This window comes from Cygnus olor, chromosome 7 (assembly GCF_009769625.2).
Source record: "Cygnus olor isolate bCygOlo1 chromosome 7, bCygOlo1.pri.v2, whole genome shotgun sequence".
Taxonomy (NCBI): Eukaryota; Metazoa; Chordata; class Aves; order Anseriformes; family Anatidae; genus Cygnus; species Cygnus olor.
The window spans coordinates 17,194,945-17,219,765 of record NC_049175.1 but is presented as its reverse complement, the minus strand read 5'-3'; the positions used below and the strand labels follow the sequence as shown (position 1 = coordinate 17,219,765).

Genomic DNA, 24,821 nt, shown 5'->3' with positions numbered 1-24,821 from the left:
TCGCGAGACCTCGGCCGCGTCTCGCGCGGCCCGCTTAGCGCGCGGTTTTTGTTCTCGCGAGGCGGGCGGCGCGCGGCGGAGCCGGTGCAGGGGGCGCCATGCCGGCACGGAGCGCGGGGGGCAGCGGCGGTGAGCGCCGGGGCGGGGACGGGGACCGGGACCGGGACGGGGACCGGGACCGGGACCGGGACCTGTGGGCGGGCAGGTGCCGGGTGGGACGGGACGGGCAGGTTAGCGGATGGGACGGGTCGGGTAGGGCCCCGGGGTAACCGTGCCGTCGTTGCAGAGCCGCCGGGAGCAGAGATGGGCGAGCAGGCGGTGATCACGCCGGCCATGCTGGCGGAGGAGGAGCAGCTGGAGGCGGCGGGGCTGGAGAAGGAGCGGCAGATGCTGGAGAAGGTGAGCGAATTGTGGGGGAGGGGCTCCCCGAACAGCCTTCTGGAGATGGTGCCTTCGTAGCACGCATGACATGATCATGGCTGTGTTTCATTTTTGTTCTGCTCTGAGTGTTTGTGGCTGTTGGTATTAAGAATCTATTTTGGAGAGACAACCTAAAAACAGGGTGCTTCAGCACTGCTGATACAAATTATCAAGGTATCAGCGTGCCAGAAATAAAAGGTACTCTATTTCAGGCGTAAGAAAACATAAGTGTGGAAGAACATGCATCTTAAATGCTCTCCTGCGATTTTTCTCTAAGAAGCTAATGCTGTTACTTAAAACACTTGAGAAATCTCCCCCTTTTTTTTTTTTTTTTCCCCTCCATCTTTCAGAGTATTCTCATTATTTCTTTTGCTTAACCATCTGTCTTTGTATTGGACTCTTTGTATTGAACAGTCCACAGGAGAATGGTAGCTGAAAGTTGAAACGTTACTTTAGGGACATGAGAAATACAATTTCTAAGGCCTGGAACTAATTTTATCCCCTCTTTCAGTCTTTACTGAGAAAAGGTTTTTGTTTGAAAGGTACGTTTTTAAGCTGCAACATTATGATTCTGTGGTCAAAAAATATTACTTTATTCTTTATTTATTACTTCATTCTCCTAGAAGTCTCATAGTCTCTTTCTTGCAGGCAGTAACTCATGATAGAGCTTAGCTGAACTTTTCTTCATCTATTCCTTGAACTAAAAATTTGATGGCAATCATTTGGAGGAAATTCGTGTAGAGTAAATATGTCTCATTGCACAGGAAGTATTGAGAAAAGGACATAAAACTTTCTTTCTTTTCACTTAGGTGTCACAGCTGTAATGTGATACTACTGTTCATTTCCTTTTTATGTTGTTGTGGTGGAGGTGGTTGATTTTTTTTTCCCCCCCTCATTATTCTTTCAATTTCTTAAGGATCTGCAGAGCTTACCTCTAACAAGGGTGTTATTCCCCTCTCCTGTGTGCTTCTACCATGCCTTCACTCTGTGCTCAGGGGTCTGTCAGACCAAGGGAGATTACTCGTGTCACTGAACTCAGGCTTACTGACATCTTGGGGACAGTTGATCTTCTTGAAGCTCCTGTTATGTTTTTTTCTGCTTCACTTCTGCAATCCCCTTGCCAGGTGACTTGAGCAGTTCAACAAATGAGTCACTTGTTCTTTTTGTGGTCTAAGAGCAAAATACCACAATGCAAATATATGAGAATGTAGAATGATGAAAAATGAGTGGCAGATTTTTGCCATAGTCAATATAACGGGTATAAAAACAACCTTGTTGAGGCTTGGAGGTTCAGTCAAAGGATGAAGTCTTTCAGATGAAGTAATTAATGGAAAGAAGCTGGTTTCCACTCCAACACGAATTGAGCAATACCAACTCAATGAATGAAGTACTTCAGTTTCACTTATATTGTTTCTTGGCTTTGCTATCAAGGGTTGGTTTTCCTGGACTCAGGTATGTTCTGTCTGAAGAAAAAAACAGAAATGAGGAGAGCAGTAGCAAACAAAAACTTTGTGGAGAATTTGCAAGAAAGCCATGTAGCCCACAAAAAACACCCGGAGATAGATCTTCCGCTCACAAATGAATAGAGTGATAGCTACTTAGTAAGAATGACTTGGCATACCATTTGTGGAAAACAAAGGTATGATTTCTCAGAGGAAGAAACCCTGCTTTTTTGTAGTTTCTCCTCTCAGTCAGCTAACATCTTTTCCCTACCTATTAATCTATTTAGTTTCAGAAAATTCTTTCTTTTCTGTCTTGGTGTGCCCTTCCCCCAGTGTTTCTTCTGAAGGCAGTGGCATAGATAAGCATCTTGTAAAGCTCTGCATCTTGCCTTTCCTGGGTTTCTCTTGGAGATGCTAATTTATACCTTTTCACTTGCTTGAAGTCTTCATCTAACAGGCAATTTTACCTGACTGCTGCAGGGTGTATGCTTTTTTACTTTTTGGAGAAGTCTTGGTGAATTACACTGTGTTGACTAATTCAATGGGTAAAGTTTTTTTTTTTAAAATAGTGGCAATTCAAGCACTTGGATTTTGTAAGCAAAGCAAGGAGAAGTTGCTGTTTTCACACTGGGAATTCACTTGGCCACTGTAAATTGGGCACTAATGACTTTGTAGCTACCTGAGTATCTTGCTAATGAAAAACTACCTTTGTGCAAATGGTATATGGAAGTGTCCCGGTTAATACTTAGGAAACTGTGCTGAATTTTGAAATTTAATTTTATTTTTCTCCCAGATTTTGCAGGCTATGAATAAGCTTAGATTTCCTTTTAACTCTAAATCTACAAATCAGAGATTAGATATCTTTAAGCCCTTGAATACCTCCTGCTGTTGCACTGGAAGCAGGTATGCTGCAGAGCTGTTTACGTGTGCAAGTGAATCCATCCCTCAGTTATGCTGATCTTGCAGCGAGCGCTTCATAGAGAGATACATATGGGTGAATACACCCATGAATCATAAATATTTAATGACTCAAAGAGAAATGCTTGTGCAGGTGTGAAACAATTGTGATTATCCTCTAAAAGAACCCTTTCTTATGTGTAAGGCATTAAATTTGAAGCATCTTTAAATACTTGACCTTTTTTTTTGTGTTGGCCAGGCTCGCACTTCTTGGGACAGGGAGTCAAGTGAAATGCGATATAAGAGGCTTCAGCATTTGCTTGAAAAAAGCAACATTTATTCGAAGTTCTTGCTAACCAAAATGGAACAGCAGCAACTGGAGGTAAGTGTATTCTTCTCTGTGATGGGGATTCTTAAGATGAACTGTCATCTCTTTTTTTGCTTCAGTTCTGCTGAATATCTATGGAAGGTACCGCCCAAGAATGAGGTGGTGCTTTACGTAATATTCAGAGTTTGTCCTATAAATTTATAGATAAATCAGTCTGGAAAGAGCATGAATTATGATCACAGTATAAAGGTAGCGGTGATGTCTTTACAATTTTTCTGTTGGCCTGAGAGATAGGAAGACGAAATTTAAGGAAGCTGGAAAACCTGGAAGGAGGATAGAACGATGCAAAGAATTGACATGTAGAAGTTGTGCAGCCTGGTTTTGTTGAGTACTGAAGGCTGAGGGTGAGGCTTGTCTTCAGGATGCTAAATGTAGGACAAACTTCTAAATTACAGTGATCTCAGACCATGCTGTTCCCGAACAAGAGCTTCCATGAAATGATTTTGTTTTCTGCTTTTTAAATTTACGGGTTCACATCTGTCTTTGTCTTTACTTTTGTAATTGTCCTCGTATGTACAAACTTGTGAGAATTTGAGCTTGAGAGAGGAAGAATCTCAAGAAAAGAGTCAGGATAATCACGTGCTCAGATAAGTGATACTTGACAGGCTGCAGAAACGTCCTTTCTAAAGTACTTCTCTAGTGTCTATTGTCAGCTCAAATTCATGATTACTTCATTGATAGAATAACTATTTCAATATTAAGTCTTATTGCTCCATCTGATAATTATAAAGGTTCCTTATCTTTTTTTTTCCCCAGGATCCTTTTGCTTTCAGCAAGTAAAAATAGTAAATGGAACAAAAAATCTTAGATTTTTAAAGATATGAAAGCATTTCTTCCTTAAAGGCATTGTAGGCTACTTACATTGCATTCTGTTTGACAATGAACACAAGTGGTAACTCGTAGAAGTTAAAGGGGAGCTAACACACATGGAAAACTTGCTGTAGTAAATGTGATCTCTTCAGGAGTTTGCAATTGGGTATATTTTTGTTGGAGTCTTCTTAAATTACTGTATTTGAAAATGTTTAAAGTAGTCACTGACAAGCAATTCAAAGCAGTTGCACTTACATGCCCAAGTTTTGTTTTATGATTTTTAACAATGTCAGAATAGAGGCTTTTACTGAGACTGCTAAAACACTCAAGTCTGTAGAGTACATGGCACTCTACATTACCAATGTAATCTGCATCTGTTATTTTTATAATGGATAGCTCTCTTGTGAGTGTCATTTAAATACAAGAAATGTCTTTTTGTTTGTTTTTTAGGAACAGAGAAGGAAAGAGAAGTTAGAAAAAAAGAGAGAGATGATGTTAAAATCTGCAAAGGTAAGATTAACTAGAGGTTTTATGCAACTTCTCTTTGCTATAAGTCTGTCAAATTGCCATGTCAATATTGATCATCTGGTCAAGGTAGCTAAAGTTAGACTTACCCAGGATTTGACTTGCAGAAAGATCTATTGTACTGTATTTTTAACCATAGTAAGACTGTTTAAATCTACTTAAAAGTCACACAGCATGACAGTCTTACTAAGGAGACTTTTCTGACTAATGGGGCCCCCAATATAATAAGGACCTATTACATTAGAGCATGTCGAGAGGAGTCCCATACAGGTGATCAGAGGGCTGGAGCACCTCTCCTATGAAGACAGGCTGAGACAATTGCGGTTGTTGAGCCTGGAGAAGGGAAAGCTCCAGGGAGATATGGAGTGATCTTCCAGTACCTAAAGGGGGCCTACAAGACAGCTGGTGAAGGACTCTTTGTCAGGGAGTGTAGTGATCATACAAGGAGTAATGGCTTTAAACTAAAAAGAGTGTGGGTTTGGATTGGATATAAGGGAGAAATTCCTTACTATGAGGGTGGTGAGTCATTGGCACAGGTTCCCCATAGAAGCTGTTGATGCCCCATCCCTGGAACTTTTTAAGGCTGGGTTGGATGTGGCATTCAGCAACCTCGTCTAGTGGGAGGTGTCCCTTCCCATGGCAGGGGGGTTGGAATTAGATGATCTTTAAGGTCCCTTCTAACCCAAACCATTCTATGATTCTGTAATTTTTATTCAAGGACGTGGTTTGGATTTGTCTTGTGGGGGTTGACTTTTAGTTCTGTTTTTTTAGCAAAAAAAAAAGCCTTATTCAGTAGGCTAAGTGCTGGCGTACTAAAGCAAGGTTGAAAAAGATAAACAGTAACTACTTTTGCTATATTTTTTATAAACTACGTAACACTAAGTCTTTCAAAAAGATTTCAAAGACAATGCTTTAAGTTGGATTGCATGTTTCTCTCATTTGTGCCAGGGTGGTTAGACATGCATGAGATGATGAACCTCTTTCTATATTTATTTTCTAGGGTCAAAGTCCAGCTGATGGCAAAGAGGAGAAATCAGGTAATGTATTAAGTTCTGCCTTTAGTCAGCACTGGTGTTTTCAGTTTCTTTAATATTTGATGTGTTGTATAAACCCAAATGTTATCTTATAGCTGCAAAAAAGAAGAGAGGGAGAGAAGACGGAACGTACAACATCTCAGAAATTATGTCTAAAGAGGTAGGCTGTATTTATAAATGGACTTGTTTGGGTTTTTGTGGCTCAAATTTTAACTGGTGAGACTATCACTGTGTGACATCTGTATTTCGGAGCAATGCATTCTTATACATTATCATCAGAAATTATTGACCGACAGCCAACAGTAGCCTACCTATAAGGTATGACTTCCCAGCAAAATTCTATATAACAGGTAGTGTTGTTGGACCTGTAGAATCCAAATGCTTTTCTTAAAGTTTTTGGGGAGGCAAGCTGTGAAGATGTATTCAATTATCTTTTGTGACTGAAATGCATTTGCTGATGTGTTGCCTTGTTACGGTCACGTATGATGGATGATGTTGTATGGAAATTTGCTTCAAGTATGTAAAGGCTTTTCAATTAAAAGATTTCTTGAAATACAAATTGGAGTAGCCTTTGAAGTTGAAAAGCACATAAGCGTATTTTTTTCTTTTTTTTCCAGGAAATCTTATCAGTGGCAAAAAAAAGTAAAGTGGAAAATCAGGTATGTTTTCACATGTTGTTATTGGATATGTGTTAAGCCCAAAGGGAGGGAGGACATTTTATACTTTATAGCATGTCTTTAAACTTTTATTGTAAATAAATATCTCTTAGCTATGTATTGTAGTTCTGAGTTAGAAGCTTTAAAACGTGCTGCAAGTAAATGCACTTAAACGCCTATTATTGTATAACAGGGGTGAAAACTTCTGATTTTTACTGTAGTTTTCAAAAATGAAGGAAATAATTTAGTAAAGAAATGTTTGTGCTAGTATATAAGACCTTAAGGTGCAGCCATTTTAAAGCATTTAAATTTGGAGATTAAAAGGTGTGGTCTTTTTTTGCTCCTACTGTGGCTTAGGAACTACAAGTGCAGTACTACTTTCCAATATTATCTAGAATCCACTTACAGAAAAGAAATCGCAGCATTAAATGTCAGCCTCTTGGCAAGGTTTTATGTTTTTTTGCTTTCATGGGTAGAATAGTCTAATTGTTCTTCAATTCCAAAGGAGTAAAGGATGCCAGTAAGGTATTGAAATTTTGCATGGTTACCTCTGCTTTTGTGGTGATACTAATCCTAAAAATAAATTTTACTCTTTCATTGACAGTTACTCAAAGTCTTTGTGGCAGGGGCTGGCTTGTTTTGCTACATAACAACAGACTGGCAGAAATTTACCAGAAGTTTCAGCACCTGGCATAAGTATGTCTTAGCTGGATTTTGTTAAAGCATGCCACTTGTCACATGTTCCTTGAACTTTCCTCTATAGGATGAAAGCTCTTCTGATAACCTGTGTCCAGAAGACCTGCAGAAAAATGGAGACTCAAATAGTGTCATTAAGGATAGATTGTGTCAAGCTGTACGACACAGCGCCAAGCAATTCCTTGATCCAGTACGGAAATATAATGGACAACCAGTGCCTTTTCAACAGCCAAAGATTTTTACTGGAGGTGTAATGAGGTGGTACCAGGTGGAAGGCATGGAGTGGCTAAGGGTAAGGAGCAATTGTTTACAAAATTGAATGTGTTGCTGATTGGAGATGAAAACAAAGAGGAAGAGACACTAGAAATCTGTGGTTATAGTTGCTGAAGGGAAAGTGAAGAAGGAAAGGACTTCATGATTTTGTAACACCAGACTCTTGTATCATGAAAAAAGTTGCCCATATGCAGATAGAAAGTTACAGGGTGGGGCGGATATTTGGGTTTGTAAAGGCTTCTGTAAGCTTCTTGGTTGGTGTTCTTCATCTCTGCTTTCTCCATCTATTTTCATGTTCAACTCGACCGTTCTTTCAGTCTCTCCTATAAGTGCTTTGTGAAAGCAGTAGGTCTATGCATACTTAATTTGAGGGACAGTCTTACTGTTTTTCCTCTTTCAAGGACTTGAATGCCTAGCCCCATGAGCCTGCAAGGTGAGTCTTTAAACATCTAACATGAATAAGCTTTCAATTCTTTGCATTATGGACTCTTAACTAGTGGTATTAGCATAATGTCTTTAAATTGTTTTGTCTTTAACATTTGATTTCAAAAGCCAATGAAACTTATGTTTGTGGGCATTTCTTTTATTATATTTTTTCCCTGTTCTTGCTTGCAAGCCATATTAGAACAACTTTTTGTTGTTGTTGTCAGTCAGGCAGAACTAACTTTCCTTCTGCTGATGATCTCCTATTTCCCTTTTTTTTTCTTGCTCCCACAAGCATGTATATCCTGTTTTAACAGGCTTCAACTCATCTCACAAGTGAGTGCCACTAAACTCACTCATTCTGTTCTGTCTCTGGGAAGTGCCTAAGGAAGGTTGGCCTGTTCTGGGGGAATAAACAGCTTCCATTGTTGGACCATCACTCATAACCTCTAAGAACAGTAGATAGAATAGTCAAAGGGTACTTCCTTTCTGTTCTGTTGTGAGAAATTGCTCTGTCACGTGTTGAAATAGGCAGTGTTGGCACAAATAATTTTTGCCAGAACAGCAGGCAGTGTTGGTCAGGTATTGCACCTTTTTCCTATGCTGAAGTAGCAGTGGCTACAAAAGCTACTTGAAAAGATAAAACTGAAACACAGTAACTCGGTCTTTTGGAAATGGAAGTTACAGGAATAATTTGGAATCAGGATGAGTAAAAGTCAGAGTGTTGTGAGGTATACTTACCGTTGAAGTGCTTTTTGATATAACAGTAGTTCACATCCTTTCCTTTGATACTGTTCTCTTTTTTTTTTCTCCTCCTAGTCAGGCACTTAATTTGCTCAAAGCACATTACCCTACATATGACAGTCTGGGGCTTACAAGATGCTGGTGTTTTATTTTCATCGTGGAGAAATCTTATTCATCTCTAATATAGAATGTGCCCAGTAGAGAGTTTCCACAGATGATACATTCCTATGGATGTTTGTTGTTCCTAAGGTGTGATAGTTATTCTATGCTTATGTATTTTTCTTTGTGTGTGCAGATGCTTTGGGAAAATGGTATCAATGGCATTTTAGCTGATGAAATGGGGTTGGGGAAGACAATCCAGTGCATCGCAACAATAGCACTGATGGTGGAGCGAGGAGTCCCTGGTCCCTTCTTAGTATGTGGTCCTTTGTCTACTCTTCCAAATTGGATGTCTGAATTCAAAAGATTTACTCCAGAGGTAAGAGAAACAAAGGTTTTTCTTCCTTGGGTCTAAAAGAACTTTTTTTTAAATTCCTACCTCAATTCTTAGTTTTAATTATTTGCATCAAAACGTTTTCTATATAGAACATCAGGTTAACTATAGTTCTTTGTTGTTACTACACACTATGCTATGTCTTACTATGTATTTACAGCCTTCTTGTAACCAAGCTAATTATCTTTACTACCTGTGAGATTTACAGTTTTAAGTGAGCTTAATTCAGCTGACTTCTAAGTCTTATTTCTTTCAGATTCCAATAATGCTGTATCATGGAGCTCAGCAGGAACGTCGTAAACTGGTTCGAAAAATTCATGGGCGACAAGGATCACTGCAAATCTATCCTGTGGTCATTACTTCCTTTGAAATCGCAATGCGAGACAGAAATGCCCTGCAGGTATCTACGTTCTCCTGAAAATCCTGCGACAGTTGGAATGCCTCATCACTAATGGCAATGCTTTTACAAAGCATTTTTTTTATAAAGTAGAAAAAAGAAAAAGACAAACAATCAAAAAACACACACAGCCCAGCATGCCGCTTGTTCAATGAGTGTCATACTGCAGCAGCTACGTTGGTATTCAGTTCTGCTGTGATATATATCCTTGGTAGAAATGGCTCTGGATTATTTTTTTCGTGCTTGAGAAATTCTTCAAATAGAATGCTATCTTAAAAAGTGAAGCAAGCAATTAATTACAACACTTACAGCTGTAATCTACATATTACAGCTTTTTTTCCAATTATCTCCATAGGTAAGGGAGGGGAGAGATGTGGAGAAAAGTTGTCGTTTTTATATAAGTAACATAGTTAATATTAGAGTGGTTGCTTCAGTGAGAAGAGCTTCTTGTAGAAGTTTTCACTGTAATCATCAAAACTAAATGCAGTCACTGTGAAGCATTAACTGTTTGAACTCTGCTGTTCCAGTCTGACAAAGTGAGAAACAAGAGCAAATAGAATCTTTCTAACGGTCAGGATCAGGCAGTATTACTAGTGCTGCTCATTGGGCGCGTTTTGATGGAGTAATCTAAGATTTACTGAAATACCGTTTCTTGTTTGCAGAATTGCTTTTGGAAATACCTGATAGTAGATGAAGGTCACAGGATTAAAAATATGAACTGCCGTCTTATCAGAGAATTGAAACGTTTTAATGCAGACAATAAACTGCTGTTGACTGGTACCCCCCTGCAAAACAACTTGGCAGAACTTTGGTCGTTGCTTAACTTCCTGTTGCCAGATGTGTTTGATGATTTGAAAAGGTGGGTTGCAGTCTGGTTTAAAAAAAAAAAAAAAAAAGATTCCCCTTTGTTCTGTTTGGGCATTATTCTTGCTCTTTAATAATTAAACTTCTATCAGTGTTTAAAAAGTTCTTTTATGATATGGTTGTAATTTGGTATAATCATCTGGTTGTAAAGACTTTGAAATGTGTATTGTCTTCACGCTAATAGTTTCAGAAAGGAAGGATGTAATTATCAGCTCCATGGATAGTGGAAACTCAGTTCTGAACTAAGACATAGGCAGTGGGGTGAGACGGGAGATGGTTGTCTGATCATAAGTGTCTGGAGTTGCTTGAGATTTTGTAAGGTGTTACAGACAGTTGTGTGAGGCTGTCAAGCATGGGACCAACGGGAGACTGATGCTTTTACGAAGCAGTATGGGGAGATCAGGAACGTTGCCAAAACCAGTCTTGAATTTAGTCTAAATTTGGAAAAAGCTACAGACTATATTGGATATAATTGATCATAGTAAATATTACAACTGATACAGGTATTTTTATTGATTGCTTTTAAAATCTCAAGCATCTGAATTGACAGGTGTATTTCAGAAGTGTCTCCTGTTCCCTCTCTATGTGATAGATACCAGTGCTTTGTTTTCTTAAATCACAGGATGAGAGGAAAAATAGCATAGTTATATAAGGAAGAAGAATCATAGCTATGAAGTAAGCTATTCCTTTTTTTTTGTTTTTTTATAGTTTTGAATCATGGTTTGACATTACCAGCATTACAGAAACTGCCGAAGACATCATTGCTAAAGAAAGGGAGCAAAACATCTTGCATATGCTACATCAGGTTTTCACTTATTTTTTGTTATCTTTTCATGGTTTGTTTCTGACATTGACCATTATTACAAAGTGTACCAAAATCTTGTTTGTGGGGCTGACTTTTGACCCCCAAGGCTTTTATTGTGGCACTTCTGCACTTAGGTATCTACTTTTTTCCTCCGATATTTAGGGTGTCTATAAGTGCTGAAAGGAACAATGCACTTCTTTGATAAAGACTCTCTTTTGTTCTTGGAACTGAATTGAGTTCAGTTAAACTTAATTGCTGTTGCTTACTTCAGTCTGCCAAAAGATTTAATTTGTATATTGAACTTGTGGAAATATAACTTTGAGAGAATTTATGCCGCTCTGAGGTGTTGAACAGAAAACCTCTTAACAAACTAGTTTTATAATTTGCCTGTCTTCAAAGGCAAAACAAAACTAACATTCAAAATGTTTTTTAAGGGGCGGTGGAGGAGAAAGTAACTGCTTTCAAAACACATTTTCCCATTGTAAGCTGATGGTGTGAGATACAGTTTATATTTTTTAGATATAATTGTTGATGACAACTTATATATTGCTTTTAAAGGCTTATGGCTATCCTGGAATAAGTTGAAGAAATATAACAAGCAAAATGAGCTAATTTGTAATAAGATTACTTTCAATTAAGAAAATTATTTGAAAGATCTGCAACGCTTATTAAAGACAGTTTTTAAGATGTCCATAGATGTGGGCTTTTGTTTTTCTTTTAACACATGTGACCAGTATGTGTGTAAAAGTTTTGGAGTAGGCATCTCTGTTTAAAAATGAAGTATGGAGCTCTGCAGATTAAATCCCTTAGTTTAAATTGTAAAAATAATGTTTTATCAGTAAACTTTTTGTGTGTCTTTTTTTCTTTTAACTAGCCTTGTTGAGAGCTTTGAGTAATTATAACACAACTGCTCAACGTTTCAGATTCTGACACCCTTTCTACTGAGAAGACTGAAATCTGACGTTGCTCTTGAGGTTCCTCCCAAACGAGAAGTTGTGGTATATGCGCCCCTGGCAAAGAAGCAAGAAACATTCTATACTGCCATTGTTAATCGTACCATTAGGAAACTGCTTGGAAATAACGAGGTATCTACTGATACGGGTGTTATAAACCATTAATAGCAAGCACATTTATAAGCAAAACCACTCTGACATTGCTTCATTACTAGTGTAACCAAAACGTTTGCTTACATTTTGAGTCTGACCCTTTCGTCACTTCAGTGTCTGTTGATGTGACTGGCCTCTGTGGTCACAGAACTGATATGTGAGTGTTAGTATGCTTTCGGTTGCTTGTAGCTTAGTGGAAAAAGACAGTTTTCATAGAACTGAGAGTTTCTGCTGTAAAATCAGTAAGGTACTAATGCAGCTTTTAAAAATTGAGCAGAAGCTTTCAAGATCTACAGTTAAAGACCTTTAGAGTTTGGGCCACTCTTTCTGCTTAGCAAAATTTACAGCTGCAGAGACTAAGTATTGGATAGAGCATATTGCTGAGACCTCTCTTCAGGATTGAGAATTCTTGGGTCAGCACAGGCCTTTGAATGTGGAGCTGTCTGCTGTTGATGACAATGCTGTTTCCCACAGGAAGAAGTAATTGAGTTGAGTCCGACAGGCCGACCAAAACGCCGTAGTCGAAAACTGGTTGATTATTGTGAAGAACATAATGGTTCACCTGATGACTTGGAAAAATTGATCAACAGGATGCAAGAGGAAGTGGAAAAAGAGAGGTACCTGCTTTAAAAGATTATCTTTTTTGTTATACTGAGTATTGTCCTCTTAATATTCCTTCAGAGCTTTTCTTGTGTGATTTTATTGCTAAATTTTGCATGCTTTGTTCAGGTAAAACTTTTGTCTACATTGTTCAGTTATGTTTCTGTCTTTCATTGGCTCAATGATAGGACTAGGGATAATATTTGTGTGTTAATTACAGTTAACTCCCAGATTTTTACAGAGTTCCTCAGGAATACTTGAAACAAAGTTTGGGCTCAGGATTGGAGAAAAGGGATAATTAGTTTCCTTGCTAAATTTTATAAAATATATAGGTTTAAACTGAGAGCTGGAACCCAAATAGCCAGCATGGTTACTGCTGTGTTTGTGACACTTACAGGTCACTTACTGGTTGGTAATTATGATCAGAATGGAGGACCAAGACTGAGGGTGCTAAGTAATCCTGAGTTTGACAAGATCCATTGGTGGCTCTAAATTGGTTGGAACTCCTTTGGGCGAAAGGAAAGCCAGGATTGGGCTTAAGTTACAGGACTGAATTGTGTTTGTTTTGCTAGATTTTATTTTAGTCCAGTGTACTCTGAAAGAATGGGTATTAAATATTTGCTTGTGTTAGTTTTATGACGTGCATGGTTCCCTTATGCTGGATATAGCTCTTAGGTTTGGAAGAGCAAAATAGCTGTAGTAGAATCCTGCAATGTGTATGTGGCTGAACTGGGATAGGCCAAGAGCTGATTTTGGAGTAGTTCGTATATTGTTCGGTGGGAGATAGGACAAAGTTTGAGTTCCCTTTTCTGTTCCACTTTTTTCGCTTCTGATTACGACTTTACCATCCTTTTGTGTTTTAAACCAATAGTGGCAAACTCTAGTGCCTTTGGGTACCAAGTGTGACACTAAAGGAAGTCTCGTCTGGTAATAGCTTTATTAACTGTGAGGGGTTTAAAAGAAGTTTGACACAGCATGTGAATCTGTTGCTTTTTATTTTATTTATTATTTGGGGGGGGGGTGGTGTTATTTTTTTCTGTAACACAAGGTGATGCTTTCTGTACTAATAAGACGGCATGTCTTTCAAGGCCGGTGGTAGAAGTGAGCATGCCCATGGATTCGGAGGTGAACCTTAAACTACAGAATGTTATGATGTTACTGAGGAAATGCTGTAATCACCCCTATCTTATTGAATACCCATTGGACCCTGCTACGCAACAATTCAAGGTACGTATATTAAAAGGATTAGAAGAAGAATTATTCTAGGCATTTAGAAGCAATAGATCATGAGCTGACAGCAGTTAGGAATGACCTTTACAATGTATTTACATATGCCTCCCTACTGAATTCCAGCATGTGACTGAATCATTATTTGAAGGAGCAGTTCAAACCTCTGTGTCCCTTTAGCCTCTGCAGTAGTGATACTGTAGTGTTCTCCATTATGAAGGCACTCATCTGCTGGAAGCAAGTTATTAAACTGAAACAATAGCTGGCTTCTGCTTAGCCAAGCTGTTTTAGGATCTGCCTTAAGCTGTCCTCAAAAAGGTTTATTTTCCAAACTAAAAATGCTGATGTTTGTGAACTGTTCATGACGTAGACTGTAAACACTGCAGAAGGTACGATGGCAGTTTTTAGGAGAGGTGTTCCAGGGCAGACAAGTACAGCAGGATCATCTACTCAGAGGATTACAGAATCTGATCTATGCCTTGAAAGGGAGAAAGTCCAATGGAAGTACATCATAAAGGCCAGTTGGCAGTTTAATCTAGACAAGGCAATTGGTAATATAGGAAAGTAGAAAGTACTTTGAGTTGAAGGAAATCTCATCAACTTGAAGTTGCTTTGTTTGTACACTCTAAATGCAGTTTGTGGCCTCTTGTAATCATGTTTCCCGCTTGGTGTGTGGTTAACAGATTTGGCTGCACTGTGGAGAAAACTGTCAAAGTTTATCAATGCAAGGTCAGTGCATAAAAGAAGATAACACCATGCTAGTGTGTAGAAAACAGGTTGTTTCACACTGTAGCTTGTTCAGCTAGTGCTTCCTTGTCTCCAGCAGATGGAAGCCTTGTGCATTAATTACCACTGATAGAAGCTGGGAAAGAAACTGCTTTTCCATGTGAAGAGAGAAACCTTCAAGACTTTTATTCCTTCCAGAAATGGGATGAAAGTTAATTCATTTAAAAAAAAATATTTGGGCATATAAAACAGTGGGGTTTGATTTAATTTCATCATGATTTAACTGATTCAGCTTACTTTGCAATTTGTCGATTTCAATGTTATGGCTTTTAGTTAAAAGGATGGTACAAGTTTATTTCAGTAAGCATTTGTTGGTGCTTCTGAATGATGAAAACCCTCGGCATCCTTCCTTCTAATATACATCTGCTTCTCCCCTTTTTCCCCCTCTTCTAAGGTTGATGAAGATTTAGTAAAGAATTCAGGCAAGTTCCTTCTCTTGGACCGGATGCTTCCAGAATTGAAAAAGAGAGGACATAAGGTAAACCCAATTTTTCTTTTTGGCACAGTTGTCTCTTGATGACCAAAAATGGTACTAAGGAATCTTCCTGTTTTTTTAGGTCTTGTTGTTCTCACAAATGACTATGATGCTTGACATCTTGATGGATTACTGCTATTTGAGAGACTTCAAATTTAGTCGATTGGATGGGTCTATGTCTTACTCAGACAGAGAAGAAAATGTAAGTACATGTTCATGTCCTTCGAGCCTGTTACAAAATTGTGCCTGTTAATGTGACATTGGGATGAGACTTTGCACAGCATTTAGTCTTCAATAGGCAACAGACATCTATGTTGAAAACTGATGTTCTTGCTGCTGCTTTAAAAACTGCAGTTGAGAAACACTGAAGTAGTGAAATATGTTACTAAGCAACATCTTGGTATGCCTAGAATGATGAATGCTCACATATTCTTGTTGCCCAGATGTGAAGTATGCAATTTATGCAGATTGCAACAGGTGCTAATCCCAGCGTTACCCCAGCCCTATTGTTTCCTAGCATCCAGGATGTTATACCAGTGTCTGTGGGAGTGTGCTGCAAGTCTAACACCAAATAGGTGTTAGAGTAGATAAGAATAGATTTCCAGGAAGTGGTGTTGTATACCTAGTTACACACTTGTAACTTCAGCCTGAAAGTGAAAACACGGATTCATTACAGTGTAATCCTTTGTTCTTGCATGCTTATAATGAAAAGATCACAGAATGCCTTACTATTGAGGCATGTATTTGTCATGAAGAGCAGCCATGTAGAGTGGTTTTGGAAAAGCTTTGAGGATTTGCAGGGATGTAAAAAAGCAATACATACACGGTGTGGAAGAAGGTACACAGAATGTGTCTAGGCGATGTGCTGCAGTTGCAATATGATCTCGCAAGTATGTACCAGTATTTATGCAGATAAGGAAAAACAGTGACTTGCTGATCATCTAGCTCAGAAACTGCTTTTGTTTGCACTGTTTTTTCTCTGCCACAATGTGGCTGAGGAAAGCCACACCCCTCAACATTTAAGTTGCTATTGTTAAAAATGATCCTAAAAGCCAAAGACTAACTAGCAATGTGTCTTGTATTAAGCAGGTAAAATTTTGTGCTGCTGGTTTCTAGGCATTTATGGGAGTTCATTACGCAGTTGTTATGTGGTTGTAAATTGTCAGCAAATGGAATGTGAATGGCTTTTGGAGGGTATGAATTCCGTACTGTTCCATACTGTTTTGTGATCTGACATGCAAGCTTTTACTCTGTATTGCTGCTTCTCACCTCCTCACAAGTTTTCATCCTATGATGTGGTTGAAATTTCTGAAACAAGGCACGCTGTGCCTTGCTTCTGGAAGTTTGATTGTTGTAGGGGAGTTAAAAGAATACAAAAAAAATCAATGTAGAAGTGTACAGCTGTAAAAATCTGAAGAAATCAGGTGTTTACATGCTTGAGCAAGGAGAACCTTGTTCCCTTCCAGTGAAAACTCCCAGCAGGGTATGCATAGCTCAGTTGAGAATGAACAGTGTCTCAGGGTAACAAGAGGTGAGTTGGGACATTACTTCATTTAGTAATATGTATCCAGCAAAACATGCTTTGGACCAAGAGTCACTTGGAGGTCAGCTTCTATATTCTACAAAGTAATTTGAAAGCTAGAGGGAATCTTGGTGTAAAAGGAAACCTGAGTGCAGATAGGCCCAATGCAGGCCCAAGAGGTACAAGAGAAGTTCAAAATAGTGCATGCATCCGAGCATACATCTGATATAGAAAATGTAACCAGCACTTGCCTGCTAATATGTCTGTCTTTTGAAGTCGAGATGTCCTGTTTCATTCTTGGGTTAAGAATTGCATGTGGTACTTCCTCTTATGAGAAGACATGCAGTTACATCCATCTTTTGTCTCCTGTGACTTCTATATTTTTTTCCCTTTGTTGAAGTATCCATGTTAAGCATGACTTTTTTTGTCTGTTAACGTTTTTTAGTATACAGTTAAAATGTCTTGGCATTAGGTTCCCACTGTGTTTCAGCTGCATAAACAGCAACGAGTGGCTCAAGAAAACCATGGGAACAAGGGATAAGTGCAGCAAGTTTTAAAGGCGCTGGTCCAATTTGCTTCTTTTCCTCTCTGTTCTTGGCTTCAGTGCCTACCACAGAGTAGTGTAGGTGCAGAACAAGAGAACAGATTTAACTGCTCGTAGACCTGGTAGGAGCTGTGCTGACGCTTGGAAGGATCTTGTCATGAAAGCAGGTTAGATGCTGAGTAGGAGTTGAGAAAGTTATTCTTAGTTTTGAAATAAGAAGAGGAGTTATACAAGGAGGCTGGAAGTTACAGTCAAGATGACATCAGAATTTTAGATTGCTCCATGTGTCAGAAAGTAGATATGTTTTTAGGCTCTGCCAACTTGGATTATGCTCAATTTGGGAAAGAAAATATCACTGAATGGTAGATTACGTGGGGGTAAATGTGACGGGGATTATGTCACTGTAGTTATCTCCACTCTGTGTTGGACAGCTCATTGACTAACATTGACTAAAATTGGCACATAAGAAAATACAGTTGTTTCACTTCTTGCTCTTGCCCTGTCCCAGATGCACCTAATGTCTCTTAAAACTTTAGTTTACCTCTGGCAGCGTATGTTATATTCTACCTGTTTACATTTTAAAATTCCAAACATAAGTCTTTTTAAAAATAAAATGTTAGATATGTTTTTTTGATCAACCTGCTGTTTTGTAATAGTCTTATTCTCTTCCAGATGCATCAGTTTAATAATGACCCTGAAGTCTTCCTGTTCTTAGTGAGCACGAGAGCTGGAGGCTTGGGCATTAACCTAACTGCGGCAGATACAGTTATCATATACGATAGTGACTGGGTATGTTGACAGACTGTTTACCCAGTGATGTGTCGCAAAATGCTTTCTTTACTGCTGCTTTCAATAATTATTTAGTAAACCATCATGGTGCGGGCCACTTGTGTTATTTAATGACCTGTTACATAATGACAATATAAGCCATGTACGCTACCATGTTATATGTTAAATATACAGCCTGATTTGAAAATAGCTTCTCTAGCAATGTTAGAGCTGGTTTGCGAAACCAGCATGTTTGTCCCCTGGGTTATACCAAAAGTAGGAGCTTTTTTGTTTCTGTTACTATTTTAGATGTTTCCTTTTTTCCAGTTTATTATTTGTAATTTGAATGTAGCAACAACCTCGGCTAAATTTTTGATACAAAAAATGTTTATCTGTTGGAAGCTGCAGCATGTAATGGAGAAGCAGTCAGGCTAGCTGGGTTGCTCTGGCTGTGCAGCTACAACAGCAGAGCTTGGCACGGGCATGTTTTAGGAGCGAAGAGATGTACAGTTTTATTATACAATAGCTGCCCTGCTGTTTGCTTCAGCTGTGACTCAGCTCACTGACTGAAAATGCTGCCTGTGGTAGCATTTAAAAAGAGAAAAGTTAACAGTGCAGTTAACTTGGTTTTCTTATCCCTTCAGAACCCCCAGTCAGACTTGCAGGCCCAAGACAGGTGTCATAGAATTGGCCAGACAAAACCAGTGGTTGTCTATCGTCTTGTGACAGCAAATACAATCGATCAGAAGATTGTGGAGAGAGCTGCTGCCAAGAGGAAGTTGGAGAAGCTGATTATCCACAAAAGTTAGTATCCTTCTCTTATGCCTTCCTTTATGCATGTGTTGCTTCTTTAAATCTTGGAGACCTCTACTCTGTTTTGAAACTCTTTAGTATTTTTTCTTAAACATGAATAGCTTCATCCTTCCAAAAATGTCTATATAACACTGCTCCTCAAAATGCGTTCTTAGACATATTACAGATAACTTCTACAGCAAATTAAAGGAAAGCACTTGTATTATTTCAGGGGTTACCATGTTATGAATACTTCTTTACTGGTAGGTAATTTAGGAAAAAAAAAAAGGCGATGGGATGGTGAGCCTGCCTGGAATAAATAAAAGTAAAAAAAACGGGCAATGAGGGAGTACAGCTTTGGGGCTTGTTAGCAGCTTGTCAGCAAGATGATAGTTTGTTCAACCCAAATGTTTTAGACTTCTAGGATGGAAGATGTCAAGGCTGGGAGTAAGTAACAAGTCTGAGTTGACTGTCTTTTCTTATAACCAAATTAAATGAACCAGAATGTAAATGGAAAAGCAGACAAAAATTGCGATATTGCTTGCAGTTTAGCTTATAACAATTCTTCATTTGAAGCAGTAGGCTTACCTAATGATATTTAGAGCTGTGTTTAATGATATGAAGTTTATCAATAGGTTTTCTAGCTGTACTGGCAGCTGCTTGAATAGGGAGCATTCCATTAAAATTGGTAAAGTAAGCAGGTACTATAGAAAGCTGGTTTCTGGGAGTTCCTACTGAATGTGGTTGCGAGTGCAAGTCTTAGACCTGTAAAATCACTAGAAAATTTCAGAATCCTTTCTGCACGTCTTTTTAAATTTAAGAATAGTCTGTTATAACCACAGTAGAATAAGTTCTCTTCTGGGGCAATTAACCAGTGCTGAATGGCACAATAGTCCTTTTTTTGTGCGTGTGTGTTTACAGAACAGTGGTGATTCTTGTTGTGTTCTAGATCATCTAGCTGGTCATACATACTCAAGGGTCTTTAAAAAATGGTTGGGATAAAGCTTCTCTTTTGGGGTAAATTTGTTTTGTTTAGGTGCTGTAGGAATACTGCTCTGCTTCTGTAGCTTACTCTGTGTGTGTTGTATTTGGATGCTAGCTTGCTATAGTATTTTCCAAACAGTAAGCTCAGTTGGGGAAGGAAAAAAAATTCTTGCAACCTCTGACAATAATTAGCTGTGTATTAAACTTGTAGAATTTAAAAACGTCTTGTGGTATATTAAGGAGAAAAAAAATACCACCATGTTTTTGGGAGGGCAGAAGGGAGGCAGAAAGGCCACACCTGTAACTGTCTACTGCACAGTGTGCCATTTGTCATGCCTAAGCTGTGGATTGCTGTGGATTGTTTGGATGATGTTGGGTAATGGTTCAACACTTCCTTTGTCCTAGCCTTTTTGTAACTGCTGTCTTCATGTGACTGTTAGGACTGCCATCTGACTTTTCTCTAGAGGAGCTAACGACATCAGCCCACAAGGCAGGATGGACTCAAATATTTAGATGACTGCCATATGCTAAAATAGCAGCGGGAACTAGGATGAGGCAGTGTACAGGAAGGATACTGAGCGGCAAGGGTCATGTCTGGTTTTGCAGCAAGTTGAATGTTTATCTTGCTAACTTTTGTTGAAGCCTGCCTGTAGGAATGTTCCCTGCAGGAGCCTTTGAGGCTCGCTCTGTAGTTGTAAAGGTGATGTAATATATCCTGTAATTCTGAATATTTAGAAAGTATCAGAAATTTTGAGAAATGAATGAGGAATGAATATCATAAAGCTTACACCACAGAAAGGCCTGACTTAGACATGTCAACGATGTAGGGTGTGTACAGTATAAGTACCAAACCTTAAGGATTGAAATATAGTGCAAAGCTGTGTTTTTATTGAGCTCAGCATCACGTCGTGCCTTCTGTCTTTTTGTTTCTGCTTTATTATAGAAAGATGCCTAGGAAACTGCATGAGAACCAGTACAATTTTAGTTAACTTAGTAGATGTCAGACTAAGATGAAGTGATGCACATAAACTCTTTTTTATGTTACGTGCATTTCCTGTAGCTTTCTCTGTGTTACTATTACAGCCCAAGATCTGTACAGCACTAATTCAATGCCATATAGTTTGTGAAACTCTGAAAACTTATCCAAATGAGTAAAGGGAGAAATTGCATCACTAAGAATGTGGGATGTGACCTGCGTCCTGTGTGTCACAGCAGGAGAGAAATCTTATAGCCCTAACCGCTCTGGAACTTTCATTTGATTTGCACTTTGCTGAGAAACAGCTAGTCCTTGGAGAAAGATGGGGAAATGTGTGGGGAGGTGTTCTGAGACTGAGATACAGGAAACAACAGCAGTGAGGCTGATGAAAGGGTATGAGGAAGACTTGCTATGAAATGGGTACATGTGTTAATAAAAACTGGGGAAGCTTAGCACGGGACAGTAGGCCTAGCAGTGCACAGATCGAGCTTGGCTTCATCCATGCTTAGATTTAGCAAGGTAATAAATAATCTTGTATAACTTTTTGGATGTTGATGCTGACATCGTGATTTGTGTGTAGGTAACTGTTAGGTTGGTTTCTTGAAGAGACTATGCTATAAGATATATTTTGTCATTTCTGTAAAATTATTAAATTGAGGGTGTTTCTACAGTGGAACAACGTTATCCTTCATATATTTCCTGTCTTGTGGTTAATGCTGCTTACTTTGTTTCTACCAGCTTACATTACAAAGTGAACAAACTTCAGCACCTACCATCTAACTTTATTTGCAATCTTTTTACTGTAAGTAGGACTAATGGCTTTTCTGCTCTGTGTATGCATGGTGAATTGGTGTTTCAATCAGTTCTTCTGCATACTATAGCTAGAAGGTGAAAGGCTTGCATGTAAACTTCTCGTGCACCTCTGATTTTTTGACCAGTTAACCTGTTAGCTTAAGATGTGTTTAGTTCAGGGCTGAAACAATAAAACACATTAGCCTCGATATGCAAAAGTAGATTTGTTCCATCTGTGCCTAATATTGATGTAACAGTTTATGGAATTTGTTTCCGTCTCTACTTAAAATTTCTCCTTTCTACAGATCAGTTTAAAGGTGGCAAATCTGGCCTAGCACAATCAAAGAGCTGTCTGGACCCTAAGGAATTACTAGAATTACTGAAATCCAGAGACTATGAGAGGTATGTAGAATTTTACTTTTTCTGTTGACCATTAAGTCTGTAACTTGCAGCTTGCAAGCAGCTGTCAATAGTTCTCGTGTTTTACAAAGCGGATCTTCAGAGTGAAAAGAATGTCCTAGGGATTCTGCTATATGGAAAACTGACTTCTGTGCTTTATTAACTTTTACATGCTTTTATCTGTATTGAGAGTGTGTTTCTTTTTCAACAGAGAGGTTAAAGGATCTAAAGAAAAAGTAATCAGTGATAAAGACCTTGAGTTACTCTTGGATAGAAGCGATCTTATTGGTAAGTCAGATTCTCATCCATCTCTTGTGTCAGACAGAAATACATTTTTTTTTTAGGATTCTTTATATTTAGAAAACAGTCATAGTTTCACTTCCCCACAACTGTTTTACATGTGAAGAAAGACACTTTAGCCCCAAAGCTGACGTTTCCAATAGGATCTGCTGAAGAGGATGACTTTGACAAAACTATTCCAGAAAACCTCATTCATGCATAGTGTGCCCCAAGCTTACACACTGTAAAGGAAAAGCAGATGTTTTGCAAAGAAATTTTCAGTGCAAGTTGCTGTAATTGGTCAAAGTAGAAGTCATTCTCAGGAGAAAAAAAAAAAAAAAAAAAAACTTATTTCAGCAAACCTATTTGAAAACCCATTTTGATACTTTCATAATTCAAAATATAGCCTAGTAAAACTTCAAGGAGAGAAACCTAAACTTTGAGGGTTACCATGCCTTCTCAGTGGATCAAAATTTTTTGGGGAAAAAAAAAAATTCGGTTGTCTGCTTTTGTAAATTGACCAGGCAAAGATATTATAAAAACCTTAATTCTTCTGAGAAATTGTTTAGAGGAACTTTTAGTTTCTCTAAACATTAGATATAAGATGCTGAAGGAAATAAAGCATTTTAGGAGAGATGAGACTCAAAACATAGATACAGAAGAAAAAAAAGTCATTATAGAATTTATAAAGAATTCATAGCTAGTCTTAAATATGTATGATATGTGAATTTTGAGTAAAATAACTGCCTGAGGAGAAGAGAACAGTTACTACACTTTGAAATTTCTCCTGCTTTATCTAAAGAATGTTTTTTTTAAAAAAAAAAACAAAAAACAAAAAAAAACCAAACCGCTTATTTCAATTTACTGTTGATATAGAAATGATTCTTGATGCGCTGACACAATATGATCCGTCTATCTTTACAAGTTCAGGCTATGAAATAATCAGATTTGTCCTTTCAGGTTGGAAAAGGTGTCATTTATTTTTGTGGTGTTATTAGCAGGCATCATATTTTATAGTGGTTGCTTCTTTTTTCTTATCTACCGTAAGCAGAATTTCATACACAACTGTAAAATATTTTCAAGCATGAACTTTTAGTTGCTGAGTGGTTATGAAGGAGCAAACTGATCTTTATCAACTTGATTTCCAAATCCAGATGAAATAAGAGTACATACGACTTTTCACTCTGTATTGCTGTACTTTAAAAGAAAGGTTGCAGACAATTCACATATTACTTTTTTTTTAAAATTCTAGATCAAATGAAAACTGACACAATTAAGAAGAAAAAAACGGGTGTCTTCAAGGTCCTGGAGGAATCATCAGATTCCAATGCAGAATGTGTCTTTTAACGTGCAAATGGCCTGTTGTCTTACATGACAAACATGACTGACATCAGCTCTTTCAGAGATGTCATTATACATACTGATCCTTTATGCTGACTCTTTATGGCCTTTTTCAGATCCCTCAGTTCTTTCAGTGAATTTTGACGTGTTTTAAAGTGTGATGTTTGTTATAGTTTCATGTTTGTAGCTTTGTTAGCCTCTGATAAAGGATTAAGAAAATGAGCATGTTTCATATTTTCAGCTAGCTTTTGTGATCAGTGGTGAAAACTGGCAAACTTGTGTAAAATCTTCCTGTGGAAGTCCTAAAACACTTTTTTTTTTTTTTAATATGGTGTTATGATCTTATTTGGAAGGGAAAGAGTGTATGCCTTTGTAACAGCTTCTGTTTTTGTTTTTTTAACTTCTGCAAATTATTTTGATAAATAAATAAATGTCTGGTTTGTCCGAAGTGTTGTAGGTTTTTTGACACGGACAGCACGTAGGCTTTGCTTATTTAAAAATCTATTATTCACTCTTTCTCTACTTATGTAACGCTTTAACCCATTTCACACATCAAAATAAAACAAATGCCCAACTACAATAAACCTCCAAAATGAGGGAGCTAAGAGTACCCAAACAAAACTGTAACCTTTCCTGCTGCAGACAGCAATTATCTATTGACTGGCCTCTAAAGCATGTAGAGGGAGCTCTGGGTACTGGAAAGAGGAGAATGTGTGGATATGTGGAAGACCAAGGACTACCTCTGGGCAAGGGTCAGTCTGAGACAACACTGGGGCAGAAAAGACAAGAATTCAAATTCCAAATCAGCAGGAAGCATGGTTTTATTCCAGGAGTGACAGGAAGGGAAGTAGATAATAAAGCAGGTGAAGCATATAACTTTAATTGCATATGTATCCTCTAACAGACAGCTGCAAGCAATGGTTTTTGACGTGGGCATCAGCTTTTAAACTGTATTATGCTTTGTGAAATGTCTTTTAGGCTTAATGAGAGATGGCAGTTATGGCATTGCAGCTGGAGCTGTCACAATTGCAGTTAGACTAGTATATACTAAGGCATGGGTAATGTTTCAGAATAAACTACTTAATTTATCAAACTATTGAAAACTAGTTTCTTGTCACTTTGATCATTTGTAGACGAGACCTTCCATGTAAACACCAGGTGAGTGCCACCTCACAAGTAGGAAATACTTGTTCTCCATTGGGAGTAATATGTTAGCTGATTTAGAGTTATGTTATACTTGTACGAAATACATAGTGCCTTACAGAAGTAAGGATAAACAAATAACTCTGTTAATGGGTATGCTGGCTTTGACCTTTCCCTGTTGAAAGCCATGTCTTGTGTCGAGTTACCAAAGACAGAAGTC

The 24,821-nt window shown here is 38.2% G+C and overlaps 1 protein-coding gene across 1 annotated transcript; it reads left to right on the top strand.

Annotated features, from left to right (window-relative positions):
* Positions 1-15: 15 nt before the first annotated feature.
* Positions 16-23,903, top strand: HELLS (helicase, lymphoid specific). The gene is made up of 22 exons (XM_040564001.1): positions 16-129; positions 287-399; positions 3,019-3,141; positions 4,408-4,467; positions 5,483-5,519; positions 5,612-5,676; positions 6,134-6,175; positions 6,936-7,160; positions 8,604-8,786; positions 9,058-9,201; positions 9,861-10,057; positions 10,771-10,867; positions 11,791-11,952; positions 12,448-12,590; positions 13,662-13,800; positions 14,981-15,064; positions 15,144-15,263; positions 17,800-17,916; positions 18,540-18,699; positions 21,745-21,841; positions 22,050-22,126; positions 23,370-23,903. The coding sequence occupies exons 1-22, from the start codon at positions 99-101 to the stop codon at positions 23,462-23,464; spliced, it is 2,511 nt and encodes an 836-aa protein (XP_040419935.1). The 5' UTR covers positions 16-98; the 3' UTR covers positions 23,465-23,903.
* Positions 23,904-24,821: the final 918 nt, after the last annotated feature.

Excerpts from the sequence above, each read along its gene's own strand:
- HELLS (XM_040564001.1), top strand. The coding sequence starts at position 99 with ATGCCGGCACGGAGCGCGGGGGGCAGCGGCG. Across the intron at positions 12,591-13,661 it reads GAGGAAGTGGAAAAAGAGAG|GCCGGTGGTAGAAGTGAGCA; the intron begins GTACCTGCTTTA and ends ATGTCTTTCAAG. Across the intron at positions 13,801-14,980 it reads CTGCTACGCAACAATTCAAG|GTTGATGAAGATTTAGTAAA; the intron begins GTACGTATATTA and ends CCCTCTTCTAAG.